The 17,036-nt window shown below is 52.8% G+C and overlaps 7 protein-coding genes across 7 annotated transcripts; 2 read left to right on the top strand and 5 right to left on the bottom strand.

The window, feature by feature from the left end:
• Positions 1-141: 141 nt before the first annotated feature.
• On the bottom strand, positions 142-1,740 carry PG998_013686 (uncharacterized protein; the record flags this gene model as incomplete). Its single annotated transcript, XM_066880502.1, has 4 exons — positions 142-340; positions 397-521; positions 599-1,346; positions 1,436-1,740. The coding sequence occupies 4 exons, from the start codon at positions 1,738-1,740 to the stop codon at positions 142-144; spliced, it is 1,377 nt and encodes a 458-aa protein (XP_066724641.1).
• A 1,594-nt stretch (positions 1,741-3,334) lies between these two features.
• PG998_013685 (Asparagine synthetase domain-containing protein 1) lies at positions 3,335-5,235 on the bottom strand (the record flags this gene model as incomplete). Its single annotated transcript, XM_066880501.1, has 4 exons — positions 3,335-3,421; positions 3,472-4,017; positions 4,068-4,508; positions 4,570-5,235. 4 exons carry the CDS (start codon positions 5,233-5,235, stop codon positions 3,335-3,337), a joined length of 1,740 nt encoding a protein of 579 aa, XP_066724640.1.
• Positions 5,236-5,582: 347 nt separating this feature from the next.
• PG998_013684 (uncharacterized protein) lies at positions 5,583-7,372 on the bottom strand (the record flags this gene model as incomplete). The annotated part of the gene is made up of 3 exons (XM_066880500.1): positions 5,583-6,703; positions 6,756-7,110; positions 7,169-7,372. 3 exons carry the CDS (start codon positions 7,370-7,372, stop codon positions 5,583-5,585), a joined length of 1,680 nt encoding a protein of 559 aa, XP_066724639.1.
• Positions 7,373-8,523: 1,151 nt separating this feature from the next.
• PG998_013683 (uncharacterized protein) lies at positions 8,524-9,501 on the bottom strand (the record flags this gene model as incomplete). Its single annotated transcript, XM_066880499.1, has 1 exon — positions 8,524-9,501. The coding sequence occupies one exon, from the start codon at positions 9,499-9,501 to the stop codon at positions 8,524-8,526; it is 978 nt and encodes a 325-aa protein (XP_066724638.1).
• A 1,094-nt stretch (positions 9,502-10,595) lies between these two features.
• On the top strand, positions 10,596-11,120 carry PG998_013682 (uncharacterized protein; the record flags this gene model as incomplete). Its single annotated transcript, XM_066880498.1, has 1 exon — positions 10,596-11,120. The coding sequence occupies one exon, from the start codon at positions 10,596-10,598 to the stop codon at positions 11,118-11,120; it is 525 nt and encodes a 174-aa protein (XP_066724637.1).
• Positions 11,121-12,057: 937 nt separating this feature from the next.
• On the bottom strand, positions 12,058-12,700 carry PG998_013681 (uncharacterized protein; the record flags this gene model as incomplete). Its single annotated transcript, XM_066880497.1, has 2 exons — positions 12,058-12,200; positions 12,271-12,700. 2 exons carry the CDS (start codon positions 12,698-12,700, stop codon positions 12,058-12,060), a joined length of 573 nt encoding a protein of 190 aa, XP_066724636.1.
• Positions 12,701-13,980: 1,280 nt separating this feature from the next.
• PG998_013680 (uncharacterized protein) lies at positions 13,981-16,556 on the top strand (the record flags this gene model as incomplete). The annotated part of the gene is made up of 4 exons (XM_066880496.1): positions 13,981-14,008; positions 14,073-14,140; positions 14,243-16,350; positions 16,406-16,556. 4 exons carry the CDS (start codon positions 13,981-13,983, stop codon positions 16,554-16,556), a joined length of 2,355 nt encoding a protein of 784 aa, XP_066724635.1.
• Positions 16,557-17,036: the final 480 nt, after the last annotated feature.

Raw genomic sequence — 17,036 nt, 5'->3', positions numbered from 1 at the left:
CTAAAATTAACATTGAAGAAGTAAAACAATCGCATAAATATCGCTCGTAACTTGGTAAAAGGGGAAAAAAGCAATCGCCCACCGGGAAACAAAACCACGTCTCCATATAGCGGTGCGTAAGGATTTTAAGGCAATGATACCTCAGAGCTTGGAGGTTCGGGCCTCCTTCTTCGCTAGCTCTCGGAGCTCCTTTCTCAAGATCTTGCCCGATGGGCTTTTCGGAATCGCAGGGATGTAGATGACGCCTCCACGGAGCTGCTTGTATGGCGCGACCTGCTTCGCCACGAAGCTCTTGATCTCCTGCTCAGAAACTTGCTTGGGATCCGCCACTACATATGCACTGCACACTATGTCAGCTTTCGAACAGAGTAGAATGGGGGTGATTGATGCACATACCGTGGAAGCTCTGTGCCATCTCCCTCAACTCCGATGACAGCGACATCGTGGATCTTGGGGTGAGATAGTAAGAGGGCCTCGAGCTCCGCCGGGGCCACTTGGGTGCCTTTGTATTTGATGAGCTCCTGTACCAGAGTTAGTTAGTTCGCTTCGTACTTCATATTAGAAGGTGCCTCGGTGCGCTTGCCTTCTTCCGGTCGACGATGTACAGCCACCCATTGCGGAACACCCCGATATCTCCCGTGTAGAACCATCCATTCTTGAAGGCTTCTGCGTCAGCCTTGGGGTTCTTCCAATACCCATTAATCACCACCGGACCCCTAACAAGTATCTCGCCCTCTTGGCCAGGCTCAACGTCACGGCCGTCGTCATCGATGATGCGCGCCGAGTGGTTAGCCACCAATGTTCCGACTGTACCGGGCATCCAGAGTTCGGTCTCAAGCGGCACGACTGTGATACTACCCGTCGTCTCGCTGAGGCCCCACGTCTGGCGAAGGCGTGTGGTGCCCTTGCCTAGCTTCTTGCCCACCGCGACTTGAAGTTCCTCACCCATGGGCGCGGCACCCGCGATAGCATCCGCCCATTCGTCGAATTGATCAGTCACATTGGGCGCCTTGGTGATCAGGAGAAAGATGGGCGGCACAGTGAATCCCGTCGTCATCCCGTACTTCTTGGAGTACTCGCAGAACTTGACGAAGTCGAACTTCTTCATCCAGTACACCACGCCGCGCATGTAGGTCGCGTTCACAAGGTAGCCCATAACTCCCGCAATGTGGTTCGCTGGCAGATGCGCGATACTGATGTACTTGTAATCCGGCGCGCGGAACTTTGCATTGTATTCTTTGATGGGCTCCAAGACCAAGCTGCTCTCCGCAACAAGGTTCCGGTGCGAGAGCTTCATGGCCTTGGGCAGCCCTGTGGTGCCGCTGGAGAAGAGCAGACAGACGACGCTATCCGCCAGCTCGCGAGCGTCAGTGATGCGGCGCCAGTCAAGCTCCTGGTTCGAGCGGGGATCCTGACTCCGCTGACGGCTTCGCACAGCTCGATATGCTTTTCACCTTCGTAGGACAGAATGTTGTGCGGCGGGAAGCCCACGAGCTTCGCGGCCGCGACGGCGTTCGCCTTGGACTCTTCGTTGCAGATGATGATCTTGGGTGTGGTTTCCTTGAGCTGATAGGCCAGCTCTTCTGGTGTGGCCGAGGGACTCGTAGATGAGAAGATACCCTCGGCAGCCAAGGTGGCGTAGAAAATGAGGGGCAGCATGAAGTGGCCGCCCGAGATGTTGAAAACGACATCTCGAGATGGACCTTGGGCGCCGACACCGTACTGGTCACGGAGGAGCATCGCCAGTCTCTTGGATTGAAGGCAGACCTGGCCTTTGGTCAGGCAATTGGAGGGATTATCTATTTCATTGCTGTCAATCAAAGGTTGATTCCATCAAACCGACAAGGTGTTGCCAATGCAAGTCCCCGAACCAATGCGACGGTACTGGCGAAAGGGTTGGAAATGCGGATAGTATGTACTGACCTGCATCTGCGTGTAGTATCTTATCGTCGGGCGAATAGCATTGCTCGGATTCTGCAAGATGTCAGCGGCCTTCCGTCAATGTCTCGGGCGGTGGAGCAGTAGGTTTATACCAAACAGTAGTGTCAGTAAGTCAACACCTGGCACGGTCAAAGTTCTAGGGGACTTGTATATTGTGCCTTCGGCCGTCTTCTCGACTATGGACGCCATCTCGAGGCTGATGTGTATTAAGGCTGTCTTTTGGTGGTTTGAACAGGACGACAAAATGGGAGAAGAGCGTTGCGGATGCCTGGCAATTGTTGATTAGAGAGGAGTGACAGCCTACTTAATACGCGTACGAATTGGGTTTGAATGCGGGAAGTACCGCGGTTCTGGCGATACGGACTTTTGGAGGTTGACAGGAAACGCCTTCAATGTTTGTCACTGCTGAATCGCCATGATCAATCTGGTAAGCGGCGCGTACATGACATGTTGATTCTCCCCGCACTTTTCGGCATGGGTTTGGTTTGGGACGCAACCGAGGCTCCGAGGCGTAGGAACGTACTACATCGTATGTGTAAAAATTACCGTGGGGCGTCCATCTTAAGATGTTAGATTAGGAATCTAGAGCTTGCCCCCTTTGCGCGTGCAGTAAAACCGGCTGCAGTAAATGTAGATACATGCATATATATAAGGTATGTGATAATGGATTGTATACCAATACCACCTGAGTCCCCCTAGGGTAGGGTAGCCAAGTTGAACTGTATCTCACTTCTAGTGGCATGGCACCACCACGATGCACCCCACATGGAGGAGCCATAGGAAGGAGCTACCGGTATCTCGGAACCCTAGCTGGCTCAGTAAACACAGTGGATTCGCAATGGACCCCTAACCAATTTCACGATTGAAAGTCCATCCTAGATGTAACTTTCTCATCATGTATCAAGCATTGCTGCCATGAGGTGTTGCACCAAGCACCACTTTGGCACGCAGTCCAGAGAAACCATACGCTGTTTTCCTCGCCAGTGTACCGCTCCACCCGAGTGTCTGGTCTCGGACTTTCCGTCAACATCACACTATCCGTCAATGTGTTTGAAAACGGACTCCACTTCATGAGAGACATATTCATGACATCGTACCATCTCTATATCAAAGTGCCGTAACAGAACCAGGTTGATTGAATGGGTGTGTTGGCTTACGACACGATCACGAATATATCTTGCAACTATGCTTCCCTAATTCAACTGTGACCCCATCTCAACTGCGTGGCTCAGACTTGCCTTTACGACCTCATTGCCGGCGGCACTCTAGGCCCGACGCCCCAAGGGTTACTGCAAAGCAGAAACGCACAATGGAAAAGTCATCGCCGTAGGCGCATTTACGCCAGCTCGGAAGTATCTGATGTATCATCACTGCCAAATTGGAGTAGCACTGGCTACGCGTCCTGGAGACTGATCGATGCTGTGCCCTTTATCCTTCCAGTGGTACTTCCAAGTTTAGCCGTTCGAGTCCCAAATTGAATCTTGCGAAAATCAGTAATATGATAACAAATGGGAGGTGATGGCAGCCTACCGCTCTCTTTCGTTCTCTTGCAATTATAGGAAGACTGAGTTGGTCCGCCAACAGCCTCAAGGCCCGTTTTGCTGGCTCGATGTCGGCAGGATGAGCCTTGTATCCAAAATCGCATTTCTCCCAGACTGGACTTGACATGGCAAAGCGGACGAAATCCTCATCAAGATAAGGGAAACGGACCTCTTTCCCCCAATTGGCTAAAACGCGATCGTCTCTCCCCAGGTTCCGTTGGCCAATCCTGGCAATGTCGAGTTCGAGTTCGTCAACCAGGGCTGGGTATCCTTCCCGCTCGAAGGCTCGCACGTGACGGGAATAGCCTCCAAATAACTCATCTGCCCCGAGTCCTGAGAATAGTACTCGAGCAGGGGTACTGACAATCGGGGCGCGCGCATCGAACTCTGCAGATTCTGTGTAGCTAGCGCCGACCCCTCGCCCGGCAAAATACAAGGCAAGGGCGATTGATAGGTCCATCTCAGTATCGTGGGGATATATTAGAGATACCACCTGGGGTTTATGTGCCATTGCTTCCTCGTAAGGCACATTGACCTGTGGAACCTGTCAGTCATAAGAATCTTCCAGTAACAGATGTGTCTTACAGTTATGAAGCGCCAGTAGCGGGATGGACATGCGCGTTTCAATTCAGCGAAGGACTTCCTTCCCGTTTGCCTATCTGGGCACCGCTCATAGTCGTCTGTAACGACTACGCCGGGTTTGGGGACTGCTTGCTTTTGCGCAGCAACCCGGGGGTTTTGGAAAGCTACGTTGACCAAATCGATTCCTTGTGCATCGGGGAGAAGTTCATCAGCCATCCTGGCCAGAATGGTACAGTCAAGGCCACCGGAGAAGAGAATAGCGATGCGGGTATCAACATCCGGCTGATGGTCCGCGGACTTTGGAGGCTCGGGAATGCCAATCACCCGTAGTTTCAAGGCTTCTTTGAGATGATGGTGGAGCAAGCTGATAGACGGGGATGCAGAGTCAAGTTGCTCTTCCGTGCCCTGCGGAAGTTCCTTGTTGAATTCACCAACTCCCAAGACCTACCATTATGGGTTATCAGCTGCTCTTTGGGGTGCTTGCGAAGGCGCGTCTGGCACTTACCAGATCAGCGCCACCAGACTCGACCCACTCGTGTCGTGAGATGTGATGGCTCAAAGAAATGGGCTTTTCGCCAGATGATGCCGGACGAAAATGAACGGAATAGATGCCATTGGCTTGGACTTCCTCCCAGCCAGAAGCAGGGTTGTCAGCGAGACTAGAAAACGATAGCGTTTGCCCATCTGGCTCTTCCCTCACGAGCAGGGAGCGGCGACCAAGGCGATCGCGGCCAAAGTACAAGCACTGGCTGACTGAGTCATAGAAGACAAACGCGAAAGGGCCCTGGATTTTTCGCAGGTTGTTCACGATGTGCATCTGCCGATCTTCAGCGGTGCTGCCTTCACATTGCACGATGCGGGCAAAAATGGCCTCGCCGTCATTGCCGCTGACTACCTGGCCATCGATCTTCCAGGCCTCTCCGTTCCAGCAGAGTACCGAGTCGGAGTTTGCATGCTGAAAGGGCTGTTTCGCGACGTGGTCACCGCGCAGCGCCAGTACTGTGGAAGTAAAGGTGAGCGCGATACCAAAATCAGGCGCAACGCTGGGCAGTGATATCCTTCTCTCAAGTCGCCCAATGTGGTCTGGGCCACGGTTTATTAGAGACCGTCTCAGATGCTCAGAGATCTCAATATGCTTGGCGACTGATATGGTCGCATGTATGCCGCACATGTTTTGGGGTGCGTGGCATGGATAGGACAGGCCGTGAAGTTGCGAGGAGAACGTGTCGCGGTCTCTTGAACGTGAAAGAATTCAATGGGCTTGATTTAATGGGTGGGGCAGATGTTGAGCGCCAGGTCGGAGTTGCAGGTGCCTAAACGCCGACGCCCAATTGATTGCTTCGGTCAATCAACCAACAGCAGTAAAGTAAGTGGTAAGCTCTGCTTTGCACCCTATTCAGCCAAGTCGGTTTAGAACAATGGCTGACAATATGATCGTATTATGTCCAAAACTCTTTGGTAATGTGGCGACTAGATTTTATCCTACCAACTTGGAATCCCCCAGTACCCGTCATGTTCTCACCTCCGTACATCACCTCCGGCTGGTGCTGCTTCCTCGCCCCTCCCATCAACTGGCTTCTTATCGATCTTGCCGACGATGCCAGTGCCTCTGAAAGTAAGGCCGACCAGGACAGTGCAGAACATCGCGAAAGCGAAGTTGAGCCAATTCGCATCTCTCAGGCCGACCAGCGAGGGTGGATCCCAAGGCAGGACCTTCCCAGACCGTTCCACGGGTACGCCTCTCTCCCGCGCCATGATGGCCGTCTGAGCCGCCGTTGTGATGGCCAGACCAATCGACCGACCCAGCTGCCCCGATGCGTTGATCAGTGCACCGCCCAGCGCCTGGTTTTCCGGCGGCAGAGATGCAGACGTGAAGAGCGTCAAGCAAGGCCACGTGATGTCGGCACCTATCACGCCTAAAATCATGGCTGGGAAGCCGAAGGCGAAGTACGAAGTATCTGACGGTATCGGAATCGCGAACAGCAGACATGATAGTCCAACAGAGACGTTCCCTATCATCAGTAGTATATACGTGGGGACTCTTGAGATGAGCCTGGAAACGATGATGGCCACAAATACACCACACACTCCGGTCGGTATGAAGCGCAACGTCGTTTGCAATGGGCTTAACTCCTGGTAGTCCTGGAAGAAGTACGTCGCGTAAACTATCCAGTCGTTGAAGACGGCGAAGAAGATGCCCATGATCAACATGGCCATGCTAAACATCCCGCTCTTGAATATCGACACTTTCATCAGGGGCGATCTTGTGCTAGAGTGTGTCTCTAGGTACCACTGCCACGCAGCAAAGATGGCAATAAGCAGGCCGGCGATGACCATCAACATATAGATCCAGACAGTCTGCCAACCCACGACATTGCCTTCGGTCAGGGCAAATAGCAAGGCTAGCAGGCCAGCCGTGATCAGAAAGCCCCCAAGCCAGTCCACTGATTTCCAAAGGGAGGCATTCTGTCCCTGGAAGGAAGGGCTTGGCGGCTGCGGCGGGATGAATAAGACACCCGCGACTGTTACCACACACGATATCCCCGCGAGCGCGCCAAAGACCCATTTCCAATTCGCGTACGAGGCAATGATTCCGCCCAGCAGATTGCCGAAGATCGACCCCAAGGGTGCGCCACTAGCTAATAGGTAATATCAGCAAATGTTGTTGGTAGTGGGTTAGGGATGACCAACCGTATGCGCTAAAAGCGTAGTTTTTTGCTTTGCCGGGAGGAAAGGTTACCCCCAGGATCCCGATGGCTGTCGGCACATTGGCAGCAGCACCAAGCCCCTGGAGTCCCCGAAACACGTCGAATGCGATCTCGTTTGGCAAGAAGGGGTTAACAACGAGCGTGACGGCCACGAAGGCGCTGCCGAGGATAAAGATGATCCGTTTGCCGTACAGATCCGCTATGCGGCCCCATAACAGCAGGAAACAGCCAAAGGCCAGGGAGTATGCCGAGACAACCCATTGCAATCGACTATCAGGTATTTTGAGTTCTCGACCCAGAGTGGGCAGGATGATGACCACTGCTTGTATAGAAAGTGTCTAGGTAAGGGCTTTAGTACGCGATGCTCATGCTGTTTATGGTAGCGGCAGTACTGACATTTAGAAATGCTGCGCCTGTCACCGTCGCGACCAAAGCAACGCTTTTGCACTTGGACAACGGCAAGGTCTTCGCCCTTCCGTCGCCAGTTGTGTCACCTGGGGGCAAGTTGCCGTCGGTAATGGATCCGTCTTCCCGATTTTCTGCCTTTTCAACATCTCGCTTATCAGGAAGGAGGGGTGTCGACTTCTTATTCTCCATCATTGTAGCACTAATGTAAATCGATTTTTCGGTTGTTCATAGTAAGTATCAAAGTCCGTACCAGCGATAACCAGATATAAGCTGGCCAGAGTATGTATTGAATATAGCCCTTTGCATGAACAGAAGGCTTGATGCTTTCTTGGTCAAAGCCCAATAATCCGGGTCATTGTCCAGTGGAGTCTCCGAAAGATGTATTAGGACATTGGGCCGGTCATTTTCGGTCGATATGCCGAGCGAGGTTCGGACCCCATGCGCTTGAGTTGCCCCTTTCATCGCTTACATGCCTTTCTCTAACGCAATCTGCCAACTGTCTTAGTGGTGGGTAGAGCCGGGGTCATGGGTAGCATACGCGCACCGGACGCTGGGGAAGCGAATGCGGAGAGCCTAGGGGCGGGGGGCTTTAGCCGAAGCCAACACGCGGCAGGCACATGCTGTGGCTAAACTGTTCCCGTACGTAACAGACTACCTGTGAATAGAAGAAGCTGTAACAAAGGTGACCTAGGATGAACAATCAACCGCATATTCTGTTGAGTCAATGAGTCAAACTGCTGATGCATGCAGGTTGACGCTTTCAAGACCTGAACTGCACGTTCCGTACCTGCAGTATTACTTCGGATGCACTGCTTAGATCCAGTCGCGGCAATCTGAACCAAGCCCCTCGTCTGAGCAAACATCGAGCTGGAACAATCCAAGCAAGATGCCACCTTGCGGTCAACGGAGAGCTTTTCTCAGACCTTGAGATGTTCTGGCCAAGTTCCGCAGCAGGTTTGGTGCACAGTTGCGTTCATTAGCATCTCTGCCCAGAGCCCCCACACCCCGGACGCTGACGAGACCGCGATAATATATCGTTCGCTCATGCGCTGTCTCAGATGATACCAGATCGCTTTGTCCAGGAATTGCTCGCTGCAGGCATGAAGAGCCGGTCCCTATAACCCCAACATTGATGCAGGGAGCTGCATGTAAGGTTCTCGCGTGTGAGCGTATCGCAAAGCCTGACCGATAGTTTGTTCTCGATTTAGGCCCTATCCTGAGGTTTAGAACAAAGCTAGTAATCACACCAATGGTGATGAGAACTGCTAGATCCACTGACATTTGGCATGTGGCTAAACAAATTACATGATACATAATACTTCCTGAACCAAAGACCGAGTCAGCTATGCCTTCAAAGAGTCAATGTACTCCTTAGCCAAATCCTCGGGGTTCTTGTCCCGCACTAGCCCTAGGCGATCCGGCGTACTGGGATCAAAGTCTTGCGGCCAGCTCCTCAGTATCCGCTCCATAGCCGGATCTGTCTCCTCCTTCAATAATTTGAGCTTGTCCTCGCCGCCATATTTGGCCAGCCCGTCCATGAGGGCCTGGGTGGTCGCCGAGATGCCCGGGAAGTTGATGTGGCGAACGTGGTTCGGGAGGGCGTCGCTCGGCATGTTGAGCACGCGGACGAGGTTCTCGATTACACCGCTGGGCGAGCAGATGTAGGACTTAAAGCTGCGGTCCTTGAGCGGGATCACGCACGTCTCGCCCTTCATGGGCTCCCGGATCATGCCCGACAGGAAGGACGAGGCCGCGTTGGAGGGTTTGCCCGGCCGCACCACCAGCGTCGGGAATCGCACAATGAAGGCGTCCACGAAGCCCTTGCGATGCATGTCGTTGATGATGATCTCGGTTGAGAGCTTGTGGGACCCGTATGTGCCCTCGGGGGTGGGCGTGACGTTGTCGGTCACGACGGCGGGGAGGGGCTGGCCGTAGACAGCCTGCGAACTCGAGTAGACGACGCGCACGCCCGGGTTGCTCTGCCGCAAGTGGAGGAGCATGTGGCGCACGCTCTCGACATTAACCTTCATCGACAGGTCGTAGTCAGCCTCGGACCCAGCCGACATGATGCCGTGGAAAATGAAGACGGCGTGCAGGGGCTGCGCCGCAGCGACCAGCGACTTCACGAAGGCGGCGTCGCAGATGTCGCCCTGCATGCACACGGCGTTCTCGGGGTGTGCCGCGCCCTCGGGCACAGTCGGCTGCACAATGTCCGTCATGATCACTCGGTAGCCGTCGTTGAGTAGACGCTTGGCCAGCATGGGGCCGACGAGGCCGCCGGCCCCCGTCACGATGACGTTCTTGCCACTGTTTGCCGACATTATATTTCACTCGCTGAAAGGGGGAATAAGACGGTATCGAGCGTGTAATTTGATTGCCCTACTACCTACACTACGTTCAGCCAGCTGTTCATGTCTCTTTATATATGGTTGGCGATGTCTCCGAATCATTGCCGTGCGTCGGACTACAGTCCGCGTCGCGGGGATGAGGGCGAATGCTGGGGGTGGAGATGTGGCCGCGTCTCGCGCCTAGTGGGATGCGGGGTGACCAGCATTATCGGTTCAATGCCCACCGATTTGCGATGAACAAGTCGTACGACGGAGACATGTGGTGTAGTTCTTAAGGAGATGGGGTTAGGGAAGTGGAATTCTCAAGCATTATGGAATGGTTACCCATGTTTCCTCCTTCCACATGGACGAATATGAGACTGGAAGTCCGGGATACCCAAATTTCGTCCCAATTCCTAGCATGGGGATAACAGGCGCCTGCTCTTTGCCATCATAGGCCCATTGCATGAAACCGTGCTGCAATTTCCAGTCGGCATCGTCCTGATGTTCCGCAGAAAACACTGAGCTGGTGGCCACTGTTTTCGTGATGGACGCCGTCTTCACTAAATCAGTGGCTCTCCAACTATTCATAAGCGTCAGGGGGTAGGGCGACATCTTCCTCCGTACACGCCATGAAAATGAATATACCATTCGCGGCAGCGAGTAAGAGACATGGATTTGATCAGCCTGCACGGCTCAAGAGCTTTCACAAATCCGTATGCTCCCACCCAGTACAGCCTGGATCATACGTTGTATCTTTTTGCACTGCATCTGAAAAACCGCGGGCTTATGAGATCTGGTCGATAGAGATGGGGAGACAACATTTTCATTTGCATTAGGGACAAACGTTGATTTGCAGGTGATCACGTGAAAGGCCGTTTCCTTTTTTTTCTTTTCATTAACCAGCTTCAACTGGATAGAAGCAAGGTGAACTAAATATACTGCTTCATTAGGCTAGGCCGGGCACGATAAATACAGTAAAAGACTAACCAATCACCGCCATACAAACCCCCTCAACTAATCAAATATTTTTTTCTATATCAGTACTCCAGGTCGAAAACTCGCAACATTCGGTTCACGACAACAAGATGCCATCCGCCAAGGAATCAAGCCCGGGTGCTAGCAATGGTGCGCTACCCGCGCTCCCGCCCAACGTCTCCATCTTCACGCCCGCGGAGACGCGCACCGCCAAAGCCCTGCTGAACGGCCGCCTCTTCACGCGCCTGACCGTCAGCGTGAAGACGGAGCCCGCGCAGCTCGCCAAGACGCTCGAGAGCCACGGCGCGTATTGTACGCCTCACCGCAACGTCGTCCTGATCTTTGACGACGGCGAAGACTCGGAGGCCGTCGGGGACGCGCATCATGAGCACTTCCGTTTGGTCTGTCTCGCGCTCAAGGACAACGACATCAGTCTGGACGTCGCGGGCTGCATCTTCGATGTGGCTAATGTGGTTCAGGCGGGATTCCAACTCGATGAGCTGAAGTCCGGCTCTGTTTTGGTCATTGACCTCATGGGCGGAGGAGATGATGATGATGATAGCGATGATGACGATGACGCAGGGCTTGAGGCGCTTCTCGCGAAGGGGAACGGCTCAGGGGCAACTATGTCATGAAAATATCCCCTCACAAGGAGAGCGTGGCGTATCGAATGCAAGTAGCACCCACGTACGAGACGTTCGGGCAACTTGGGTGGGACACAGATAATTGCCAAGGTTGCCTTCGCTAAGCCATGGCGTCACCGCATTTTGTGATCTCAAGTATTATCACCGAGCCTGAATGAAGATAAATGCTCCGGGGTACCATTGCCCCAAGCCAATCTACAAGCGTCGAGTCGAGCTGAGATAGCCTCCTTCACGACATTGGACGCTCGAGCGAATCTGGAAGCAGGATAGATCTTGGGGAAAAGGGATTTTGAAGACCAGCATTCCATGATCTACCGGTGTGTAATGAAGCTAATAGTGGGCGGAATACTCAGATATCAAATAGACCACATAGTCAAACAACATGTTCTAGGAACTCAGAAACTTACAAGTTGATGATGTCATGTCATACTGAATATGCATGCGCGGCTGACAGTGCAGTTGTAATTGAATCTTTGTGGTCTGGGGAAGATGCAAATTGTTGAATACGAATAGTTAGAGCAAAAGCCACCAATTCGCAAATGTTGCATAACATTAGGATACTATCTTTCTTTTGGATTTATGATACATAGACGGTGAGAAGTGATGGAAGACCCGCCATTGTGGCAAATACATCACCGCAATGAGCCATGCTAGACAAATGTACAAAACCGCAGGCACCCTGTGGCCAAAAGGCCCTCAGGTAAAGATAGTCTTGTGCGCAAGGGCGATGCCAAGTTCTTGCGTCCATTCCCTGTCATCAATCGAACTCCTAGCTACCCAGCAACTCCTCGATTTGCGAATTCCGAAAATTGGCACTTCTAATCGCCTGTTGGGTATTTTCCTAAACCCAACGAAGCAGCAGTTTTTTCCCTGTTCAAATTCTTGGTATCATAACGCATCCTGGACTCTTCCAATTCGATCTTGTATTTTAGACGGCGGCAGCGGCTTCAGCACCGGTCGGCATCTTCATCGCAGTGCCGGCAAGGTCGGTTTTACGTGCAGTGGGGTTCTTGGTGTAGTAGTTGGAGATGGCAGATTTGATAGCGTCCTCGGCAAGCATGGAACAGTGCACTATAGATAAAAATTAGTTCAACCCCATGTTACATTGCAAAAGACAATAGTGGCGATGAGATAGGCAAACTCACGCTTGACGGGGGTAAGCAGAGCTCCTTAGCAATCTCGGTGTTCTTGATCTTGCCAGCCTCTTCGAGGGTCATGCCGCGCACCAATTCAGTCAGGTAGCTGGAGCTGGCAATGGCGGAGCCACAGCCAAACGTCTTGAACTTGACGTCGGAGATGGTGTTGTTGTCGGGGTCGACACGGATCTGCAGCTTCATGACGTCGCCGCAGGCGGGAGCTCCGACCAGGCCGGTACCGACATCGACATCGCCCTTGGCCATGGAGCCGACATTGCGCGGGCGGCTGTAGTGGTCAAGAACCTTCTCGTGGTACGACCGCCGTTGTTGAAGAGTGGCATTGGCGACGGGCTTGATGATCTGGCGGGTGGCGATGCGCGGTGCGGATGAGGCGATGGCCCGGCGAGCCGTGGTAGCGACTGTCCTGGAGAACATATTGGCGTGTGTGTGGGGAGGGCGTGTTGGCTTTAAAGCGAGATATCAGGGGTCGCGAGGCGGAATCCGGTCAGTCTGGGATCGGAATAGGGAATCTCGTCGATGATAGGATTGAAGTTGATGCGAAATGGGGATGAGAAAGATGGTGGCGTTGAAGAGAAGGCGGTTGGTGTCTTGGGAATATGAAGGTGAAATGAAATCAGAAAATCGGAGCTTGGCTTTGCAGCGAAAGCGCTATGAAGTCAAGAGGCCGAGCTAGCCAACCAAGCCAACCCCGACTTTCCCTCCATGTCCCCTTGTCGCCAACTGCAGCTGCAGCGCCTTTGTCGGCGATCTCGGTCTGAGGCCTTAATCTGCGAATCAGAGCACGTCAATTGGCTTTTAAGTGGGCTATGACCAGCGTTGATGATTTCATGCAAGCTCGGAGATACTGAAGCCACACTGTGTCTGGTACAGATTTTGTAGATTCCGTAGTGCCACTGATCAGTCTGATGGCTTTCTAGGGGCGAATTGTCAGGTGCGGAACAGGCGGACGCCCCTCGGTTCACACTGTACCCCACACAATAGCGACTGCAGCTGAGGCACCTTATCAATCAGAAAGTCTTTTTTCTTACTCCCTTCGCATTTTATCAGATCCGACCGGAGACACACAGTTGGTCGTCAGACAAACAGCTCTCGGCCCCGATAGGGTCGCAGCGGGCTACACGCAATCAATTTGCCGAAGAGGTAACGCTGTCAGCAGTACTGAGTAACATTTAATGGAAAGGAAAGTTGTGATATTTAAATAGGTGCTTGCGTTGGCAAACGAGCAATCGAACCCTCATCCATGCACGCATCAGAGATTTGAACTACGGTTCCGGCGCTGTACATAATATGATTACAAAACACCGGCTCTCTTTGCGCAGTCGCCTGGCAGCTGTGCGTCGATCCTTCCAATTGGCAAACGCGGGGCAGAGCTGCCTGCTGCTCCTGCTGGTGCCTGGTCGTGGTAGTACTTGCCTGCTTAGCCTTGTCATCGCGCGTCACACTGCAGGCTAAAGCTATGTAAGCCTAGCTGCCCCTCCCTGATACAATCCCAATCAACCAACAATCGACAATCGTAGCTAGACGAGCATCAAGCTACCCTCTCCTCCACCGACCAACTCACTTCATTGCATCTTCTTGCTGGAAATTGGAAACGCCTGTTGCGGTCCTCCTTCCTGTCACTCTCGCCCACTCTTCGGGTCCATTTCCACATTTCTCTTCAGCGCATACAGGCCTAACCACCGCCTTGATTCAAGATGGCGTGCCCCCACGTCGAGTCCATCTGTAAGTGCTACACCCAGCACTCACTGACAAATTGGCTGGCTGCTTACCTGGGTCGTTGTCACAGCTCTCAGCCCTCCCACGCCTGCCCAGTCAGTATATCGCGAGGACTGCACGCAATGCTTTGATTCCATCGTAAGTTCGATGCTCTAAACTCTAGGCCCATATAAATCATCGCCCTTCTCCCTCCCTCCTGTCGCCTTTGCCGATAGCTGACTGACCAACCATTCCTACCAGGATGACCCTACTGGCCTCGACGTCTGCCTCCAATGCTTCAACGGTGGTTGCACCGGCGTCAAGCTGCATTCGTCTCTCCACAATGCCGCCCGGAGCCACCCTCTGGCTCTAAACATCCGTCGTACTCGGAAGCAGGTCACTAAGGATGAGCCTCCTGCCAAGATGACCAAGCTCGCCATCGCAGCCGAGACCGAAGCCGACCGATACGACTATCATACCGCTGCCAAGTGTCTGGAGTGCAATGTCGACATCGATCTATTCAACCCCAAGATTGCATCTGTAGTCGATGGTATCATGAAGGCCAATACGTTCTCGCGCAAGGAAGAGGTTAAGGCTTGGGAGCAGGAAATGACATCCTGTGAGCATATCCTCATGCTCCAGCAACACGAAAGCAAGCAGATTCAAAGCGGCGACCTCGGACACTGTTCTCAGTGTGATCTGAAAGAGAACCTCTGGCTGTGCCTGGAATGTGGCAACCTAGGATGTGGCCGAGCCCAATTCGGTGGCGTGGGAGGCAACTCGCACGGCCTTGCCCATGCTACCGATTCTAAGCATGCTGTGGCCGTCAAGCTCGGCTCCATCTCCCCAGAAGGAACCGCCGATGTATACTGCTACCAGTGCGACGATGAACGGTCCGACGAAAACCTGGCTACCCATCTAGCTCATTGGGGTATCATGCTGTCTGAGCGTGTCAAAACGGAGAAGAGCTTGACCGAAATGCAGATCGAGCAGAACCTGCGGTGGGAATTCTCTATGACGACTGAGGATGGCAAGGAGCTTCAGCCGCTCTTTGGCCCCGGGTTCACAGGCCTGAAGAACCTGGGCAACAGCTGCTACCTGGCCAGTATTCTACAGTGTCTGTTCGACTTGCCATCCTTCCAAGCTCGGTATAACAGACCTGGCGCTGATTTGCCAATTGTGGAAGATCCAGCCCAGGATTTGGAGACGCAGCTCTGCAAAATGGGAGATGGTTTGTTATCTGGACGCTACTCCAAGCCTGACTCCGACATTGTTGCTTCCGAGTTTGCACCAGAGAAGCACCACCAGAAGGGTCTGGCTCCCAGCATGCTCAAGCACCTTATTGGTCGAGGCCATGAAGAGTTTTCTACAATGAGACAGCAAGATTCCTTTGAGCTTCTCCAGCACTTGATCAAGCTTGTCACCCGCTCCAAGCATGAGGCGCCATTGAGTGACCCTACTCAGCCATTCCGTTTTGTCATGGAGCAGCGCTTGCAATGCCTTGACTGCAAGAAGGTCCGCTATCAATCCAACGAGCAGGATAATATTTTCATCGATGTACCTCTCGAGAAACTGCCTTCTGTGGAAGGGAAGGGGGAGCAATATAGGCCAGTTACATTCAAGGAGTGTGTTGATAGGTTAACTGCACCTGAGACGGTGGAGTTAAGCTGCGCCTCTTGCGGCAGCAAAGGGTTCTCTAAGCGATCTCTGTTCAAGACGTTCCCTACCACACTCGTTGTCAACGCACGAAAAATGACAGTAGAGAACTGGGTTCCTCGAAAGGTCGACGTTCCCGTCATCGTCGGTGACGAGCCTTTCGATCTTGATGCCTACCTGTCCTCAGGTCAGCAGTCCGACGAGGTGCTTCTACCTGACGAACCAGCGAGTGCAGCCCCGGCTTTCGCGCCCAACGAAACTGCCATGGAACAGCTGATGGCCATGGGATTCCCAAAGAACCGTTGCGAAAAGGCACTGCACGCCACTGGAAATGCCGACTCAAACACTGCAATGGAATGGCTCTTTGGTCATATGGAGGACCCCGACATTGACGAGCCGCTTGTCCTTGCTGCTGCAGCTGGTAGTGGTGGCGCTGGGGGCGATGTCAACCCGGAGAAGATGGAGATGGTTTGCGCCATGGGCTTCAGTACGCCTCAGGCACGCAAAGCGCTGCGCGAGACAGGTGGCAATGTTGAACGTGCCATCGAGTGGATCTTCAGTCATCCTGACGACCAAGGCGAATTTGAAGGAGACTCGGAGATGGCAGGTACCACACCAGCAGCAGATAAACAAGAAACTGGAAGCGCAAAGGTTCCAGCACGATTTCAGTTGCAGAGCATTGTTTGCCACAAGGGTACTAGCATCCACGCCGGGTAAGTTGAACCACATTCCTCAAGTCCCCTTTCCAGCGCGTACTGACATATATAGACATTATGTTGCGTTCATCCGCAAGATTATTGATACCCAAGTACCCAAGTGGGTTCTTTTCAACGACGAGAAGGTCGTCGAGGCTGTTGACGCCGAGGAGATGAAGAAGACGGCTTATATTTACTTCTTCAACCGCGACCAGATGGAGTAAGCTGGTGTTCGCTTGACACACACACTTAATATTGAGCTACGCAAAGACCGGTGTGACATCTCACATCGACGAGAGACGAGAGACGACGGAGTACAGAGCAGCCGTAACCTTACTTACAGTGCCGGAACTTCATGGAGATACCAGACATTACGAAAAATAGATCTCAATGCCTCGACTTGCCATTATGTTGAAATGACACAGCTAATGTGGCCCTATGTCTCTTGCTCTTCTTGCTTGGCTTATTAGTGAATGTGCATTGAAAGCTCAGCCCAGGGTTTGAAAGGCAGAAAACATTTGGGCAGTGAGCAGCCTAGGCGTTCATAAACATAACCTTGGTGGCACAAAGGTTAGCATTCTCTGGCAAGTATGTCCCTCAAGAACAATGACCCTACCCCTGACTTTTCATGTTCCTTGTTCCCTAGCGAGGGAAGGTTTGAGACCACACAAAGAAAGACTTCGCATTTTCCAAATCCGAGACTT

The sequence above is a fragment of the Apiospora kogelbergensis genome (genome assembly GCF_038363985.1).
Source record: "Apiospora kogelbergensis strain CBS 113332 chromosome Unknown utg000009l_segment0_segment0, whole genome shotgun sequence".
Taxonomy (NCBI): Eukaryota; Fungi; Ascomycota; class Sordariomycetes; order Amphisphaeriales; family Apiosporaceae; genus Apiospora; species Apiospora kogelbergensis.
The sequence above is the reverse complement of the archived record's forward strand: the minus strand, read 5'-3'. Positions and strand labels throughout refer to the sequence as shown.